Source organism: Idiotropiscis lumnitzeri, chromosome 1 (assembly GCF_059441095.1).
Source record: "Idiotropiscis lumnitzeri isolate Australia: NSW breed Sydney's pygmy pipehorse chromosome 1, RoL_Ilum_1.0, whole genome shotgun sequence".
NCBI lineage: Eukaryota > Metazoa > Chordata > Actinopteri > Syngnathiformes > Syngnathidae > Idiotropiscis > Idiotropiscis lumnitzeri.
The window spans coordinates 31,232,557-31,252,964 of record NC_142391.1 but is presented as its reverse complement, the minus strand read 5'-3'; the positions used below and the strand labels follow the sequence as shown (position 1 = coordinate 31,252,964).

The window sequence follows — 20,408 nt, the reverse complement described above, 5'->3', positions numbered from 1 at the left end:
AGCATGAATGCAGGTATCGGGATGCTAACAAAACAAGGTCCTCCTGTATTTACTTCTCAGTTAGGAGACTTTTTTTTATCAAATGGGCCCCCGCCAAACGTGTCGACGGTGGAACTAGAGGGTAAGCTAATGCTATCATGTGTGTTCATTTTTGTCCAATGTTAATGAACAAGCAACAGTGGTTTAAATCACCCGTATGGTATTAACACGTCCTTTTAGCAGCCATTGTCAGAAGTTTGTATCTCTGTGCTGCCAAAGCTAAATCATGATGTTAATCCCACTCTGTGTTGCTATCCCGACCTCCTGCTGAGAACTTAGCTGGTGTCATTTCCTCTCCAGTTCCGCACTGGATATAAGCTTATTTGAGTGGAGGTATTAACTCAGCAGCATCTCAGACACTGATCACCAACGATGTTGAAGCCTCTCTAGAAAAGACACAAACTTCTTAACGGTATTGATACAATTACAGCAATGGTCTTAAACTTGCCCAAAACTTGATATTGAACTACACATTTAAGAGTGAATGAATCTATGATTGGATATTATTATTGCTTTAAAAGGAGACATGTGTATTTTTGTCACAAAAGAGTTCCCCCGTGTCATCAAGATAATAGATTTATTTTTACACTAATGGATGCAGCAGTTCATGTACTACACATCACCGAGCACTAATGCAGTAGAACCACAAGTTATAGGAATTGAACTGGTTTCCGTGATCCCATTTGTAACCTGAACCATTCCATAAGTCAAGGTCATATTTCCCATTGAAATGAATGGCAATTAGGAAACTGTGATTTCGGGAGCAATTTAGAGCTGTACTGTTCTTTTTTTGGGTTTCTGTGAAACAAATTCCACCCCAAAAATGTGATATAAACATATTTAGAAACAACTTGAGGTTTTTTTTTTTTTGTTCATGATTTATTTTTTTGGACAGTGTGACCGGAGTGATCTAAAGGCACAAAAATACAGTAAAATATTAATGTTTCATTCATTATTATGATGATCTTTTGTTAAGTTTTCAAACCAAAAAAGTGCAACCTCAATGCCGCTAGTGCCAAGCAGAAAACTGAACTTAAACTAAGCCAATGATGATATGATAGCATTTGAGACAGTGTATTAGGCCTGGTGCTTAAAAGTGGCTCTGGATCTTCACCCAACCTTGCTGATTATGTAAGGTGTGAATTAAGTTGGTATTTGGCGGCGGTTATTATTTAAATTTGGAGAGCAGAAAAGCTAACGCCAAGACATAATTTCACAAATTGACAGTTAACAAAATATTTAATTGGTTGCTTAATTTCTCACTTGATGGATGGGGGCACGCCAGAGGACCCAAATATTTACATACAAGACAGTAAAAATTTTCTTTTTTAAGCAATTTCCAACTCCAAAGTGAAGAACGCATGTTAACGTGATCGCTTCGATGGGTTCTGTTTGGAGTTTCACGCAACACCTTCTTTGTCCTAAGCCTTGGAATCCCAGACAAAGTGTTAGGCTGACAAGCTGCATGCTACGGGGAGACATCCCGCTGTCGGAACCCTCACGCACGTTCATCCATCACACGCTAACGCACGGCAAGAGTTAATAGGTTTTTCAGAAGGCGGGCCGAGGGTCCCAGTGAGAGCTTTAAATTCCTCAGCTCGGTAAAGTCATCACAAAGCGCGAGACGATGAGGGAAGACAGACAAGGAGGGGGGGAAGAAGGGGGGGGAATTTGCAAGGTGGGCGTCGTTCCTCTTGGCCCAATCAAATGGCCGCTACACGGGCAGATGCATCTCAGATGATGCCTGAAGCTTACCAGGTTGAAGTTGATGGGCTTGTCTCTGCGTCCAGTCTGCACAAGAAGCTTGTACGCCAAGACGCCGTCGTCGGAGCCGTTCTTGTAGCTGTTCACAGTGATGCAGCCGGCCTCCCAGTCCTTGTCGAATGCCTGTTGCAGACCTGCACACACACACACACACACCCACACACACACACACACCCCCCCACACACACACACACACACACACATCTCAACACCAGAAACTTAAACTGTACCCTTGTCTAACAAGATTGGCTGATTTAATATGATAACTGGCCCTGAACCACCTTGGAAAAAGCTGAAAATGTTATGTTTTTATTCATAGAGACCATTAGGGGGAAATATCAAGAACATGTGTCCCCTTCTCTTCATCCATATGTGCCTGCGCTGCGCTCTCCCAACACTCACACTGAGGGCTGACTGCGGGAGATGTTGTTTTGGGTCTCGTTCCTCAGGCCTGTCTGGCTCCAATTTGTTCCACCATCGCACACATCAATATCACACACACACAAGCGCTCTCTGTGTGGTTTACATGCACGATAACACTGTATGTGTAAAATGTCCACAGGACGAAGCCAGCGAGTGCACGTCCCTGTTGTACGTGACTTAACAGAATTTAAGGAATTGCTTCCTTTGGCCGTCACAAATGATGTCTCAACATCAAAACCTCACTAGACCTCAGAACAGCGAGAATTAGTGGATTAGTGACTTTTTCTTTGTCCTACTTATGCCAAAAGCATGAACCACCTCACATTGGGGACAAAGAAGCAATAAAAATGCAATGTGATACACGTCCCCCACTTGTTATATAGTTAAGGTAGAAAGATTTTTTTCATATACGGCAGTTCTTTTCGCTCTTGTTTCTGTTATAGTCTAGTTAAGAGTTTGAAAAAAAGATACATCAGACACACCTGCGAAATTTGATGCTTAAGTTCAGACTGAGGGCTTTATTTTTTTGTGTCTTAGAATAATAAATAACTGGGTTGCTTACGTGAGATTTTTCCATGCGGCTCCCTCTCAAATTGAGAAAAATGCATGTTCAATTCATCAAAGACTGTTCACAGGTGTGACTGTGAGTGCTAATTGTTGTTTGTGTCATATGTACCTTGTGATTGGCTCGCGACCAGACCTCTGTCATTCTGAAATAAGCCACTACACGCAAGACGATATTTACTTCCGTAAACACTGTGCCACATGTTTCTTTTTTTTTGTGTGCATGTGTCACTTGACTCCAAGGCTTATGGGCATGTGAACGAGTACATGAAAAGATCAGATTCAACACAAAAAAAAAAATCTAAATTGGGCATCGTGCTATGCGGTGTGAAAGTTTCGTTTGTAGAGTAGTAGAGTTCGTAGAGTGTCACCTGATTTACTGCCTGTATCCCAGATGGGTGAAGAAAATTGGACTTACTGTTCTAATCTCATTTCATGTAATATCAAAATTACCTTGCAGCCAGTCCCTAAAGTAGTGAAGCCACATGGGGGGCAGCTGTCCATTGTCCTCCTTCAGCACGTAGCGGACAGTGCGGAACCTGCGGTGCAGCTGGTGCAGCAGTGGCTGTTTGTGAGCATAGTCGGCCCGCTGCGTCACCACGTACATGTTGTAGAAGGAGAAGAACTTGAACTGGGCGCCGATGAAGTCATACTCGCTGGTCTCCCGCGGCACAATATCGGTCAACTCCAGGCCGTCCCGCACCTGGGTGGTGCCGTACAAGCTGACCCCCAGCAAGCAGAGGAAGAGCATGATCACCACCACCTGCAAAAGGAAGGATGTTTTGTTTGGGATTTTTTTGGGTGGGATGTCGCAAATCTTAAAGGCTTGGTCCGATTACACATGGTTGAGTGTTTTCTGTTGAAATTTGATCTCCAGCATTACCTCGACTGTAATGTAATGTGGATGTTTTCTCAATTACAACACAATCACTGAACTGATGAAAGATATTATCACTTAGCAACATATGTCCAGCCTCATAATATAAAATAATGAAATAGAAACTTGATAGACCGTAGATTTCGGCAACATGGTAGCATAGTGGGCCGGTTAGCATGTCTGCCTCACAGTGCGGAGCTATTAGGTTTGAATTTCACTGTAGGGTAAAGTCAGACAGTAAATTGCGCGTAGGTGTGAACGTGATTGGGAATGTTTGCTTGTCTGCCATTGGCTGGTGACCTGTATATCGCACTTTTCTCAACCAAAGCCAGCTGTGATACCCTGCAGCTCAGACAAGTGCTATGGAAAATTGATGGATGGTTTCCCCGTTAATGAACAAAAGTAAATTAAAAGCCAACATCTTGCGCTTTTGAACTTTGAGGAAGTAAAAAGAAATCTGGTGGGAATCACTTGCACCCCCAGCAACATTCATCTCCTTCGAAAGGGGGCTTGTATAATCTTGTATACAAAGCCTCTGATCATCTGGCCATGTGTTGCCAGATTTGGCTAATAATCGTGGATTAAAGAGCGCAGATGGAATAAACTGGAATGTTCCTTTTAGACGTTTGGCAGCAAAGAGAGGATTGCGCATGAAATAATTTGCTCAAGTGGAGAAATATTTGACAGCACGATGAAAAGACAAAGAAAAGATTCTGTAATGATGTCAAGTACAGGCCACCAGATGATTTGAGTTGTGCGAGTGTTTTGAGAGGGCCGGCCACCCACTAGACTGAGGTCAGACTGTGTGTGATTCAGATAGGAGATGACTCCAGATTTCCTCCTACTCTGTCATGAGCTCTAGTGACTAACTTTCTTCGTTCAAACTCCCACACACTCGCACAGAAGCCACTATGCTCAGCTCACCTTGGTGGTGGACTGCAGCAGAAACGGAGCGTAGTGCTTCTCAGCGAAAGAAGCCAGTGTCCAGCGGGTGCAGGGAGGCTCCATGCACCTCAAGCCAAGCGAGGCCTCCCCGAACTGGGAGAGCAAGTCCCGTGTGGAGTTGTTATTCTCCGGGCTCTGGCAGCTTCCTGATGCTGAATCCTGCTGAGGGACTGCGCCTGAAGCAGCAGCTGGAGCCCCGGAGTGACGATATCGAGCTGTCCGGTGACTCTGCCTCCCACTGTTGTTATTGTTGTTGTTGAAATAGTCGTTGCGAGGGTCGCTCCGGCCGGGAGGCGGGTTCATGGGCTGCACGGAGATTTGAGACCGGGGCTCGGCCGTGGTGTAGAAAGCCTGCGTGCGGGGGTCGTACTCGGTCCGGAGCTGCACCGTGGACTGCATTGTGATCTGGGTCTGCTGGGCAAAGCTGTGGCTGCTGTAGGAGGGCGGCGGGCTGTAGCTTGGAGGTGGCGTGTGGTATGAGGGGAGCGCTGTGCGGTAGGATGGCGGAGAGCTGTAGCGACTCCCATCTGATCCATCCAGGTACGCCTGAGGCTCCATCTGGATCACGCGGTTGGCACATGGGCTGCAAACACAGACAAACAAGACCCTGTAAAAGCTGGCAGTTTTATGTTTTCTTTCAGCCTTTTGTAGCTGTTATTGTATAAACGGCACAGACATGGAATGAGGTAGACAGTAGAAGCATCAATTTGCAATTTTGGAGATAATATCACGCGTCCCTTTCCATATAGCCGTTAAAAACTGTTTAACACCTTTTCTTTCTGTCTCAGTTTTGTACTACTGGCAACGACATAGAATTTCAGAAAAGGTGGAGCCTTCCGAGGTTATCAGCAGCCCCTTTTACACTACATACACTCATTTATTTTATTTTCGGCCAGGCACTGTTCTGTATAAATGGCAACCAAACGGAATGGGAGGAGAATGTTAATTAGGCAACTTAACGTCTTCTGATGTAATAACAGAAGCTTCTATATTACTGCATGTAAAAGCAGGCATTTCCCCATCCCTTTTCTGTATTTCGAAATGGCAATGACACAGAATGTTGGAAGTTGGAACAAAATAGACCCACCGAATTTTTGTCTTCAGAGAAGGTATCAGAAGCCCATTTCATACCATTTGTGAAAGCTACAATTTTATGCGTTTTTTTGGTTTTTTTTTTAATCACATTGCTGTTATGTATAAATGGCACTGTCATGAAATAGGGGGACAAAGTCAACCGTGCAATTGAAAGCCTCCAAAAGTAGCTCCCTTTCATACTTTTCTACCTATTTTTCTGTATTGCTGTTCAGTGTGAATGGCAACGTGAAATTGGGTGACAAAATCCATCCTCAAATTCACCACCTAATGGGGTAGCATCAGAAGCCCCTTTCATCATACTGTCCAATTGCAAGTATTTCTTATGGGAAGAGATATTTTGAAATACAAACAAATTGAATCAACTTCTCGGAATAGATTGTGTTTGACCTAGGAGGTTTCACTGTATTACTGGCTTTTTGATACAGCTCTTGAATTGGCGCACATTTGATTGTGCAGGTGTACCAAAAGTTGTGTTTTCCAGAAAATGAGTAGCTCAGCCAACCAGGATTTAACTTTGTGTGTGTGCACTGTGCACATCTGTGCGAGTACTCTGCCAAAAAGCGTGCCCAGACTAGCAGTAGACTGGCGAGGCTTTCACAACAAAGGCCAAGGCAGACAAATAACAAATAAAGCAGGCCATCAGACAGCACTAGACAACTTGAGAAGTCATTAGTGTAGTAAGGCTGTGTGTCAGACAAAGTCACTGTCAGATCACAGACAGAAACTAGTTTGTGTGAGCAGCCATACCTGTAGAAGCAGCAGAAAATATCGAAGCGTCTGTCTTCTCGTCGGTACAGGTCCATGCTTAGGATGGCGGGGAAGATGAGCAGGACCATGGCAAAGTTAAACACCACCACCACTGCAGCCTGCCAGAAACACACAAAACTTTAAGTTAGCCAACATGAAAAGTCACTTTCATTCAGGAAAGAAAATTTGCTCATGACTAACATAGTGTTTGGGTTACCATATTTATTGTATTTAGCACAATAACATACATGTTTGTTACATTATTTAGCATGAGAAAAAGCTTTCAGTATGATGCAAGCTCATCACTAAAAACTCTAACCACAACAACAGATGCAAGAATATGTTAGCCACATCACTCGTGTTACATTCTATTTAGTTTTTTTTTAACATGTTATTTACAGTTCAAGCAATGATCGCATTTCTCTGTTCCTTTTTTAAAATGTTTTAATTGCGTAATTTTTCTATTAATATCTGCTTTCTATTTTAATTGATTTATTTAAAGTTAATGGAATATTACAGTGAATATGTATAATAATATATAGCTACAAATTCTAAATGAAAAGAACAAGACAATCAATTAATCAATGAATTATATGCTATATGAAATTATTTTACCAATAAAAAAAACGACTAAATCGAACCTTGCAACAAATGAAACAAGTAAAAAGAGGATTGAGTAATTAATCCAGGGACATAATTTGCTAATATTCCAGTGGCATAAAATGTTGGTGAAAATTGAATTTCTTATTCCACATATAATACATTTTATAAAAAAATTAAACAGCAATTCAACTTCTTGTACTTATATAACATTTTAAGACTGAAGAAGATCATATATCATAATTTAGTTTTAGAATAACAACAAAACCTGTGTCAAAGGAAACAAATTGCCATTCAATGTTCTTTTCAAGGCTGAAACACTTGAAAGTGCACAATTAATGTAAGTGGTATGAGTGTAATGCAAGTCCGTGAAGTATTGTGGTTGAGCTTGTGAAGGTGGTGCAATGAGCGCATGAGGATCATGATAATGATGGGGAGCAGTTGAACTAGACTGGTGTGCTGCCCAGTGCGTAATTTGGGACTTGCGTTGTTGCCAGACTGCTAAACACAGACACACAAACACACCCTGATAGCCACACATATTCCTATGTGAATGCGAGTGTGTGTGTGAGACAACTGAGGAAGTCAAGAGGCCTTAGGTGAGGGGCAGGCAACCCTTACAGAAGATGCACAAAAAAACAACAAACAGCAATGCTACACCACAAACTGCTTCTCTACACACCCACACGCGAACACACACACATCTGTACCTCCCCCCTCATTCCTCAGCTCACTATGCAGTCAGGAGTAATGTGAGAGACAACAAGAAACAGCGTGCAAAAACAATTCATTCTCAATTGGCCCACTAATGTCCAGACTGATCCCCTATGACTCTAAACACACACCCACACACGCACACGCACATTCATGTTGACCGCTCACTGACCTCCGAGTGGGAAGATTTACCATCACATCTGTCTTCAACACATGAACGTGTGTGTTCCACTGTGCATCCTTGTGCCGTTATCTGGACGCAATTCCCTGCCCTTTAGTGACACTGGGAGGGAAGCTAATAAAGACAGGAAGCAGGAAGTGCTTCTTGCTGAGAGATACACACGTCCTGGACAAAAATATTGGGACACGTGGAGCATGGATTTGCCCCATCGGGAAGCCTGTTTTTTCATCCAGATGTCAGATTGTGGCCGTGGGGAATTTTTGTTCCTCCATCCAGAAGAACATTGGTGAGGTCAGAACTCTTTTAAGGGGGTGTGTCTCCATATTTCAGTCCACATATGCTCCTTACCAATTGCACTTTAGTCAATAAAGAAATCTGGGGTGGTCTGTTTTCAAAATAATGTGAACTAGCAAGATACGATGCATTGTACAAGTTTGGAAAAAGAAACACTAACAAACAGTGACAATAATGGAAGAGAATGAGGGTCCCAGCGCTGGGTATTCTTATGTTAGTATGTATGTTTCTTGTTTGTCATTTCGAGCCTATACAAAACAGTTGGTTCATGTTGGAACCCAGGCCGAGCAGGTACTCGAAAGAGTGCCTGATTATATCAGTGGAAAAGTGTAAAAAGTGAGCAGAGTTGAGCCGAGCCAAGTAGGTCCCGTGAGGTGAGAAAGAGTGCAAGGGCGTTATGATTGGTCGCTCAAGTGGCAGAGGCTTGTGCTTCACAAAACTGGATGCACATTAGCATTCAAGAGGAAGCGTACACAAGAACGGATGCTATGTGCATTAGGCATGTGCTGGTAAATCCAAGTGTGAGCTTACAATGAAGCAGCTTGGATCAGACCAATGGGATAAATAGATCATGTTTGACAGAATGGCTGTACTAAAAAGCCATCCATCCACACATGCTAATACTCACTCTCGTGAAATCTGGTCTCTGTGTGGATGTGTGTGTTACAGGGGCAAGGTTAGATATCCATTTCCTGTGCCAGATGAATAAAGACAGCGATACTATCTGTTATGACTTCAAATCAATGAATACCAACGTGCACTGCATTCTTACCATTACCTAAAATGAATTTATTGATTTTGTACGTTAGAGCCTCTGACAGTCAGAACTAGAGCAATCTTTCCCACCGTGGCAAACTGCACAGTAAATGTAACAGTGTATTAATATTCAAATTGATGTCACCTCCAAAATTCAAAACAGTCTTGCTCAAGGCTTAATCAGCGCTAGAGGTAATCATGGAAATGTTGGTCTTTTGCACTCAATATTGGGCTCGTAATCCAAAGATGGAGCTGTTCCACATTCTTCTTCAAAGGTCCTTCAGTAAGAATGCCTGTGGCCTTAGTCTCTACCCAAATATTGAGACTTCACTCATCATCATCATAATAATAATAATAATAATAATAATAATAATAATAATAATAATAATCCATCCATTTTCTGTACCGCTTCTCCTCACTAGGGTCGCGGGGGGTGCTGGAGCCTATCCCAGCTATCTTCGGGCAGTAGGCGGGGGACACCCTGAACTGGTTGCCAGCCAATTGCAGGGCACACAGAGACAAACAACCATCCGCGCTCACACTCATACCTAGGGGCAATTTCGAGTGTTCAATCGGCCTGCCATGCATGTTTTTGGAATGTGGGAGGAAACCGGAGTACCCGGAGGAAACCCACGCAGGCACGGGAGAACATGCAAACTCCACACAGGAGCCGGGATTGAACCCACGCCCGATGCTGTCTCTCACTGTGAGGCCATCGTGCTAACCAGTCGGCCACCGTGCCGCCAATAATAATTATTATTATCATTATTATTATTTTTATCATGATAACTTGGAACCATTAATCATTCACAATTGTGAAAAACTTTTTAGTTCCTCTTAAATGTTAATTAATCCTCATTTTGGGACAATTGTATGTTTACAGCTTTGTGACAACACTTTGCTCTGACCTCCCAAATGCTGCCTCACTAGTTAACAAATTTCACTTGGAGTTGGCTATAATAAGCATGTGTCCCAATAACTTTGTCCATTGGATGCATGAGGACTCCGCACAGTAGCCTTCGTTTGTAATGTCATGTGCTTCCTCAAACAGTCAGCTATGAGTAGAATATAATTTGCGCAATGCCAAACCTATTCATTTATTTTATTAAACCACTATGAAGTGTCAGAGTGAGGCCTTTGTGCCGCTGTGACAGACGACCAGTTTTGTCCCATTTTTCATTGTTCTTATGATGTCTATAATATGTGACAGATGTAAGAGAAGTCAGAACCCCCCACAGGACAATGCCTGGCCCTAACTTCATACACATACACACACGCTCAACTATATAATTGCGTTTCATTGCTATTCAAACCTCCCACACAGACTCTACATTTCCTGCAAACTTGCACATAAGCAAGACACACACACACACATGCACACCCCCACACGCAGATTCAGTTTTATGGACCTCATCCACAATCTCGATAGATAACGGACCAACCATAAGGGGAGGTGGATTTCAATTCTAATTCACACTTCTCCTCACAGACACACACTTGCACACACACCTAGCACAGAGGAACGTCCAAAGTTAAACCATTATACCAAAATGTTCTGGAAAACGACTGTATGCCACAAAAGTCAAACAAAACTTGAGTTTAAACTTTCAGCTCAATCTGAAGATATTAGTGAACTTTTAAAGCACTGACTTGATGAGTGTTTTGCTTTTTCATGGCCTCTATTTTATGCCCCTAGAGAAGGCGTACTAAGAACGTTTTCAGACAGTGGTTAGTTTTACTTTTCGCATTCTATTATGAGAAATACAAACATTAACATGCTACTAGAAGAACTATTGAGTGAAAAAAGTTTTTTTTCTTGCCTGAAATAATAATACATAAATATTTTCTCTTTCCATTATTTCCCATGGAAACAAAATCCTTTGCAATTAGAACTGTACTTACTTGTAATGAGAACGCCCGTAGTGCAGGGATGGGAATGAGGGCGGCCATGAAGAAGGCGGTGACGTTGCTGATGGAAGTGAGTGCCACGCTGGCTCCGGTCCTCTTAAGACACTCACCAGTGCGGTCCTGAGCCAGATGAGACAAAGAAATGACTGATCGCCTTATTGATGCAACTGTAGCCACGGGCAAACCTGTAATACTTGAGACGCACTGATGCTGACTGACAGTGATTGCAGCCAGCTCAAGTGCAATTAGGTTATACAAGAGAGGGAGAACATAACAAGCTGCTGTCTCTCAAAGCAGACCGCTGTGAATATGATGACTGTTGGGTAACTTTGAATTTTTTTTTCATATTTTACTCCCTCTTAAAAGGCACACCGATAAGTATCACGAGGGTTTGGCGGCAACTGTGTGAAGATTTGACGACGTGCGGGACCACACAGGGAGCATCTGCATGTAGGCAAGTTTGTGCAAGTGTGCGTGTGTGTGTGAGAGAGAGGGAGACAGACAGACAGGCAAGATCAGGTTTAGCTCTGTTTAGTTTTCATCTCCTCAAAGGAAGCTGGAGGTTGAGGGAAAGCAGGAGACAACAATAACAAGCAAATGCATGCCTGTTTTCCCCTACAGGAGATTAAATTATCAAACAAAAACACACGGGTCCACACACTTTGTTGTAGAATCCATAAAAAAATTTTCCAATGACAAACAAGGATACCGTGCAAACTGTAAACTTGACATAAAACAAATTTGCTTTCGGGAAAAGAGAATACAGTTCCTTCTCTTTTTCAATGCTAATGCCATTGAGTTAGCATCCTCTGAGGCTAACATGAGCAACGCTAATTCATAAAGGCTGGAACTGAAGTAACTCAAATAGAAATGAAGAAATCCTCACTTAACAAGTAAAAAGAATTATATTAAGTAAGTCTGCAAAATAAAGCTAATGCGAAAAGTATTACAAACACATAAAATGGGCATTCACTTATGTAGCACCTTTCCACCCGTAGGCACTCAAAGTGCTTCACACCGGCTTCTTATTCACCTACTGATGATGCAACATCAGAATCTTGTTCAAGGACACTTCAACTTGGTCACAAGAGTCAGGGATTGAAGAGACAACTTCTGGGTCAGGTGATAACCACTCTACCACTAAAACAGCCAAGTAACATGTAAAATCACATCCATATAAATATCTGTACTTTATGCTTTTACTATTCTTTATCAAATGTTTATAAGCTGCTCCCGTTCATGCCTCAGATATTACTGCAAATTCACAGGTTCTCTTCAACCATCCATACCATGTGGGTTCTGTTCACACAAAAGTGACTTGGGTAAAATCGGAGAAACTACAACTTTAATAAGCAATGCGAAAAGAGCTAAACAGCCTATGAAAATTGGCAAATCTGTAACAAAACGTGTCACTTCTTCCTCTTTGCCTTTTACACAGAATCCAGCAAAATGGGAAATCGTGCGCACAGCCATCCCAAAAATTGTTTTTAATATAATGAGACAGAAGAAGTTAGCAGCATACCCTTTATGGCTTTTATATTATTGACTATCCCGTGTGTTTTAACAGGCAATGCTAATTGTTTTGGTTATACAAAAGCGATGTTTTCGACTCACCTCAAATGGGATTCTCTTGTTCTGTCCGGTCTCACTGAAGGCATGAGCGAGGAGGAAGACGTCGTCCACGCCAACACCCAGTGCCAGAAACGGTAGCACCTGCATAACAACCACAAACAATTTATGCTAAGTACAACCATTTGATTAAAATGGTTAATTATAAACACAACAACAGAAATAAAAAAAACGAATGATAATTATATTATTTTAGAAATTAAGTAGTTAACATATTTTATTTATTTATTTCCGTCAGCTCTTAACGACTGAAACTACATTTCCTTTTTAAAATTCAAATAAGCATAAAAATGTGCACACCCTTGATCAGTAGTGATTGAGTTACCTGAGTGGTGGCGGCATTAAAAGTAATGCCTAGTAAGGAGCAGAGGCCAAGTCCCGCCGCCACTGACAGAGTCACCAGCAGGACGCCCGCTAACCCAACAGCCCCCTGAGATTTGGCGCAGTCCCACCGCAGCATGGTCAGACACGCATACGCCAGCTGGGGACAGATGATGAATATGACCCAAGAGGGAATACAATACTCTCGTTAGCATATGGACGGATGGTCGCATCCTCTACCATCAGCAAGTAGCCGCTAGCCACGCGGATAACACTTATGTCGGAGAAGGACTTGAGAATGTCTTCCAGGGTGGTGGTGGTGAAAGTCAAGACCTTCTGGGATGAGTTGGCTGCCACACTCTGCAACACGGCCTGAAATAAAATTCAAGAAAAAAAGTTATTAGTGTGGAAGTAGCGATGTTTATTTAGCTACATTGCAACAAAAATAACTAATTGGCAATGTAATAAGCTGCAACTGGAATAGGACAATCTCTCTCTGAATTCTGTCCAGAGTCCATTGAAGACTCTAAATTGTCCGTATATGTCAATGTGAATAGTCAATTGTCTACATGTGCTCTGCGATTCCCCGGTGACAAGTCAGGTGTACTATGAATGGACTCGAAGTGGGCAAAAACACGGAAGCGATATGAGCGGCTGTTTGAAGAAGCAATTGAGAGCTAAAATAAGCATCTTCAGCTGTGTTTAATTTCAGAAAAGGGATGAAGTGCAATGAATACAGACATCTTTACAGTTCGACCCCGTCCATGCTCATCCATGAATTTGCCTCTTTGATGACAAGAGTTTGAGAATGGTTCAGTACGCTGTGGCACAATATCTGCGTTCGGCATCGATTGGGGAAAAAGTGTCTTCCGGTGTTTATATCGATAATATGCCATTTAATAACGTGGAGACCCACAGCTTTTACTCCGAAGAAGCTAATGCATATGCAAATCCCGTTTTTATGGCTAAATTTGGCTGTTGTGGCTTTAAATCAGGTGAGGTTTTGTAGTCTGGAAATTACGGTAAGTGGACGTGAATAGGAAATTAGCCAGCTAATGAGTTTTAAATTATTTAATATTAAGAAACCTCTGCCGTTTGCCTCTAGTCAGACATTTTTTTCTTTTTGGCTCAAACAAACCACATGGATTGCCTACTATCATTAATGCCTGAACCAACTTTGTACAGAATGTGCACTTCTACAAAAGATCCAATTTCTATACCGCTTATCTTCATTAAGGTTGAGGGAGAGCAGGAGCCTATCTCAGCTGACTTTAAAACACACTGAACAGCTCATCAGCCAATAGCAAGGAACAAACATCCAAACAACCTTCCACACTCAAAATCACAATCACACCTATGGACAATTTACAGTCTTCAATTAACCCAATAGGCATATTTTGGTGTAATGCTGTAGAACTTGCTGAAAACTTATGATAGCACACCGAGATCCTACAAAGGAAGGCCAGTGTCTGGATTTGGACATCCAATCACATAACGGTGAGGCATGTGTGCTAATCACTTCTCAACAGTTCCGCAACAATTTATTTGCTGTTAATATTTTATTATTATTAGGCGCGCCAATAGAATGCTAATGCACACATTCTCAAATTCTAAGTTAAAAAGGGCCTCTTTTCAAACACCTGCCAAATAAATGCCTTACTTCAAATGAAGCCTGGTGCTTTCTGCAGTTGAGTAAATACCCACCGGGCCACTAATTGAGATGTGTCGAAAAAAATCCAGACAGAAATATGCTCACAAAAACAAGCAAATCAGGGAAAGACTCACACAGCAGAAAACCTAAACTCCTTGGGGGAGGTAATCACAGTTACATGTACATTCTAATTTCTAAACTTGTTTTTGTAAGACAGTACCAAGATCTACCTTCTCCCTGTCTTCCTATCTGTGTGCAGACAGATGTCTTCAACATTGACCAACAGTTACTGCTCATAGGGGAGCATGGCTGGCTGACACACATTCTCACACACATCCTCTCCCTCACACACCTACACTTGCACCCACGTGTGCATATCTCGCAGGCACGCCGGATGGCGCAAATTTGAACACACATGCATCACAGCACGACGCTGGCAGCTTGCATTACAGCCATTGATAAAAAAATATATAATTGAAAAAAAATGATCTTCTTCGATGGCGGCACCCCTGGGCCCCCAAGATGAATGGCGTGCGTGCACACATACACACACACGCAGAGGTCACTGTGTGTCAAACAGGGATTTGGGGTGGGGTGCGGGGTGAGATGATGTCACACGTGAGCCACCAATTGGGCCACAGCTGGGAAAGTGATTGAATGTCGAATCGAAATATTCCTAATGTATTCCAGACATGTCTAGCTTACTACTACACTATACGTTCAACACACTACTACCCTCTATCAAATACCATCAGGTGGACGAACATCCATCAGGACCTCTTTGCATGCATGTTCATGTTCTTCTGCTCGTGATTTACAATATCTTTGTTGAGGATGTACAGGAGATTTGAATTCCCTTGTCTTGCTTGCTTACCTCGGAATATCTCCTCTGCCAGGCCTCCAGTATGGCTGCGGCCTTTTCCTCATTCCAGTTGATGTGTGAAACCTCCTCGTAGCCCCTGAAGTGCTCAAACATCTGCTTGGGAGTCATCAGCTGGAACATGGTCTGTAAAGCCTGAGCGCTGGAGGGAGAAGAGACGTTCATATTTATGGAAGAAGAACACAACACAGACCGTTTCTTTTCTTTTTTAGGAAAGAGAAAAAAAAGCAAAACTCCAAACAGACACGATATGGACCAAAGTACAGGGACACCTGGCCATTCATCTCAAGGAAGTGCGTCCACAACATATTTAGCATGCCTTCATGGGCCTTGCTGAAGCATAAACTCAGGCATCTAACTCGGAAACACCAATGCATCAATTACAGTGAATTTGCTGGTTTAACAAAGACAAACTTTCTAAAGCCACATCAATCAAATATAAAAGAAATTAATGACTTACTAACAATTTATCTCATCAGCTTGTTTGACCCAATTTTAATTTGCTTGAAAACAAAAACAAAATGTAAAACAGTTATTAGAAATGATCTTCCAAAACAATACAGCAACGTTTAAGGGCAATATGATATTGGAAAAACATTTGATATGCAAAATGAGTGTTCAATATTGTGATAAAAATATTGCAAGAGTTGCCATTTAATTCAAGTCGGAAATGTTTTATTTAATGAAAAAATATTTTTTTCCTTATGGCAAATTAAGCAGCCTGAATGTATTCTACGCTAATTCAATATATATAATTTTGCATATTGCACATGCCATTATCGCACTGACAAAATTGTTGTAATATATTGTGCAATGCGTGTTTAAGAATAGCGAAGAATTTAATTGTATAATATCAACCTTTATTTTATTAGGATCAGCAGACACCTAGTAATTAATTCATTAAGAGCTGTGGTTAAATGCTTTCGTCGCTATATTATAGGAATGCAGATAGAAAAGAATAAAAAAGTTCCCTAAAATGTTTATGTCAGATCCCTAAAAATGCCAACCTCTTGGCTTAGTACACTACTCTAATGCACTGGGTTTTATGCTTGCTTATTGACCATTCGTTTACAAGCTTAGTGCAAAGAAGAAACTTGTGAACATAAAGCAGGTGTCCTCCAAATGACCCGAAAGATTTGACTGGCTGCTTGCTTTGGAATTAGGTCTGCGTTGCTAAAAATGTGGTATATTTGGATAAACTGGCCCGACCATAGATCACTGTGAGCACCTGTACTGTATGTATGCACGTCTGTGTGTATACATGTGTGCATTTGTTATGTGTGTGTGTGTATAGTGTGTGGGCATAGTAGTCTGTGCTGAAAGGGAAGCAGCTGGAACTGGAAGGCTTCACTGGAATCTGCTAATGACTGCAAGATTTACAGTGTGCACACCCAAACACACACACACCCCCACACACACGATTTCATGATACATTAAAAAAAAAAAAAAAAAAAAGAACAGAAAACATCGTCTCATTCCAGAATAAGCAAGGCGCAGAACTTGTTGCTACCTGAGCAGGGGTCCGCTGCCGTTCTTGGTGGTCCCGCCTACAATCAGCTCCTCCTGCCAGTGCATGTACTTCCTGGACAGACCGTGGCAGCCGCCGCTCAGGGTCCATGCCACATCTAACGGCTTTTGGCGCGATAAAGGCAAAACAAGACGAGAAAATAAACTATCAACATCTACGCTCATAAATCTGACGTCGGGCCAAGAAATATAAAAAGAGCACCGACCTTGGTGGAGTTCTTGTTGGGGGCAGTGAGGGGGCAGTCGGGGTCGGAAGGGTTGAGGCAAGGTCGGTCCATGTAGCCGTGGCCGACGTCGGCCTTTTCCAACATGTCCTCAAAGCTGTCCACTTGGAAGTGTGCCCGCCGCAGGTCCTCCAGGAAGTCGTTGGGGTCAAAATTGGTCCACTGCAACGGGTCTTTACCTCTGTGTAAAGGTATGGGAATGCAGATTAGTGGAAAGCCATCCTTCTGTACCTAAACACCTTTCTTTTTCATCAATCAAACTGGTTTCTATTAAAGGGACACTTTTGTAACGGTACCCGGGAACCAGAAAGTTGGAAGGAGACTTTGTCATTATCAGATTTGCAGTCCTAAAGCTAAATAACTAATCTATAACGAACGTCCTTGGATCAGAATAAAGCAGCATGTGGCTCATTATCCAAGGTTGTTGTTGAGCGCCCACTTCCGAATGACTGGAAACAATTACACATAACAAGCATTCTAGTGGTTATCACACACATTCTAAATTCTCCATTGGTGTGAAAATGAGTGTGAATGTTTGTCTGTACGTGCTCTACGATTGACAGGCGACCAGTCGAGGTTGTAGCTTCAACCAGCATTCCTTATTTTCATAGATGATGGCGCTACTTCAATCGAAAGAGATACTGTGGACTTAAAGATTTTAGTTGTGTTTTATGCATTTTAAAAGAAACAAAAATCTATACACAATGAAGAGTTGCATGAATACTATGAAACTATCCGTAAAATAAAAAAGAAATAATTAACGTAGAAGATAGTGAAATCAGATGAGTAAATTTAGGAAAATGCGCTATGTTTAAGAAAACTAAAGTAACCACTTGCATTGGTTTTCATTTCTTTTTTTATTTTGCCTTTATTCAAAATGCACCTGCAGTGGGAGGCGAGGTTTTGAGAGAAAAAAACAAAGCCTGAAAAAAATGAATACTAGTGCTGTCAAGTGATTACATTTTATAACTAATTAATCACAAAAAAATTAAAAATCAATTGTGATTATTCACATTTTCCAACTAAATCTTTTTGTGAAGCTTGTAACAGATATTTACTTGAATAATATCTGGGAATTGATGCAAAACCACCAAATATGAAGTACATTTAATCCAAAGATTGTTCTAATAGCTTTTTTTGATTCTTGAATTTTTCTCAATTCTCAAACATTTCTCAAAACTGACCACAAGCACCACACTCACAGCAGTGTTGCTTTGCAAGGCCCAGTGGTAACTTGAGCAGGGTGTTTTGTTCTGAGATGATGTGCTAAAGATGTACAGTTAATATGTTGCAATATTTGAAAAGTATACAAATCATCTTTGAAGTAAATCAAGCTGAGTTAAAAAAAAAAAGAATTAATCTCCAGAGTGATCGCTTTAATTTTGACAGCCCTAATAAATACACAAACGACATAATTGTCGAAAGTTTTGAGCGTCAACTTAGTCGTGACTAGTTGACTAACCTTGTCAGCCCTACCAACAATTTATTTTGGGAAATGTGATCTATAAAATGGATGGAAGCAGAAAGCAGCTGTCATATTAGTGTGAGGACCTTATAAACGACATTCTGTGCATTTGGTTTGTTCAATCTCATCTTTCTTGCAGAAATAAACTTAACGTGGAGGTCTTGTGTGTTTCTCAGTGTTCATTACAGTAAAAACATTGCAACCACAGCAGTATGTTTATGGAAGCAACATGAATTTTCGCAAATGCAGTAACGCATTCAAAACAAGGAGTTGGAGACAGACGAGCCAATATTAGCAATAAAGGCCACCAATTAGAAAATACAGGATTGCTTGAGCATTGCACATACAGCTTCTGAGGAAAATGAAAAGCCTTGTGAGAAGGAGGCTTGACTGATCAGTCATGTCTTCAATAAGGCAAAAATGTATATGCGATTAGGGGAATTGTCGCATGAGGCTTGATGTAAACGAATAATACCAAGTGCAATTTTTATTTAAACCCTTGCAAGGTGACAGCAAAGAGGAACTCCCAGTGCCAGGGTCAGATTCCCGCTCCAAGCGCTCCTTGTCCCTTCTAAGCTCTTCATGCCTCACACATTCCAGCCTAAATCTCTCTCTTTCTCTCTCTGTCATTCAGCACACATTGTATGTGCTTAACCAGGCTTGGGTTATTATTCCCAGCCTCCCAACCAGAACATGATAAAAACTTCATCTACCGCTTCGCAACAAAAGAGCAAACTGAAGCATTGCGTGCGTAGATCGATAGGCAACTACTACTTAAGCTGCCTCAACTTGAGCCAGTGACACACACACACAGATATACAGAAGCAACACACATGTGCATGCAAACACAAATATGCTGTGGTAAAGTATTACTGTTGCAGCAGGCCATTAGCAACAAAAAAGCCAGACAATGATGTGAGGCCCAGGGCTGAAGAGAAGCGATGGCCAGCGATAAGCATGCCAACAACCACTACAATAGAGCCTTCAGAGGAGACAAATTCAGGACACACACACACGCTTGTGGAGTCTGATGGTTGGGTTGAGTGTGCTTGGGAAGCGCTCATAAAAGATAGAAAAACAAGATTCCGAGATCCACATCTCCTCCTCGCTGTCTCGTAAACAGACTCACTGCTATAGTGCTGCCATGACAACAATTTCAAGATGGGTGTTTATCCCAGCTGATTCAGAGCTGAAGGTAGACTATACCTCAAACTGATGGTCAGTCAATTGCAGGGCAATGATGAATGGGGCATTTAATGAGAATTTAAATGTGACACTGCAGTGCGACACAATTTAATGCACCAATAAATTGGGTGGAACACTATGAATGCTACGTGCTGACATTATCCATAAAACAAAAGGACAATGACGTGAAGAATCCTCCCACTTGCTATTAATGGGGTTAAAAAGATAGTTGACATACAATTGCATTTCTCACAACTTTCCAATAGGCTCTACCATTTCGGCATGAGATCCATAACAGAAGACGCTTATTTGCCTGAGCCTCTCCTACAGAACCCAGCAAAGGCGGGATGTTGGCGAAACTTCAAGCAACATTACGGAATTCAGAAATCACATTATGCTAGTAACTGGTGTGAAATATAAAATGTAAGTTGGACAGTGGAAATTGCTCTCAACCCAACAATGGTGGGAGACGTGGTTGAGCGAACCAAACTACTGCTTTGTGGACACAAGGATACGTTCTGTGCGCAACCAAATTCTCAATCCGTTTGGTCAGTTTAGAAGCGAGGCAATCGACTAAAGATTGCACTCAGCATCTTAATGATGAAATTGAAGTGAAAAG

At 41.8% G+C, this 20,408-nt stretch overlaps 1 protein-coding gene across 2 annotated transcripts in view; it reads right to left on the bottom strand.

The window, feature by feature from the left end:
* Positions 1-20,408, bottom strand: part of ptch1 (patched 1) — a 63,201-nt gene that overhangs the window by 19,353 nt on the left and 23,440 nt on the right. For both annotated transcript variants that reach the window (XM_088295093.1, XM_088295102.1), the window contains exons 6-16: positions 17,122-17,320; positions 16,899-17,020; positions 15,383-15,530; positions 13,098-13,229; positions 12,862-13,017; positions 12,522-12,620; positions 10,902-11,027; positions 6,455-6,573; positions 4,592-5,195; positions 3,244-3,553; positions 1,795-1,937 (exon numbers count right to left, since the gene is read on the bottom strand). In XM_088295093.1, coding sequence (XP_088151219.1) covers positions 1,795-1,937; positions 3,244-3,553; positions 4,592-5,195; positions 6,455-6,573; positions 10,902-11,027; positions 12,522-12,620; positions 12,862-13,017; positions 13,098-13,229; positions 15,383-15,530; positions 16,899-17,020; positions 17,122-17,320 — 2,158 coding nt within the window. The remainder of the gene's footprint in view (positions 1-1,794; positions 1,938-3,243; positions 3,554-4,591; positions 5,196-6,454; positions 6,574-10,901; positions 11,028-12,521; positions 12,621-12,861; positions 13,018-13,097; positions 13,230-15,382; positions 15,531-16,898; positions 17,021-17,121; positions 17,321-20,408) is intronic.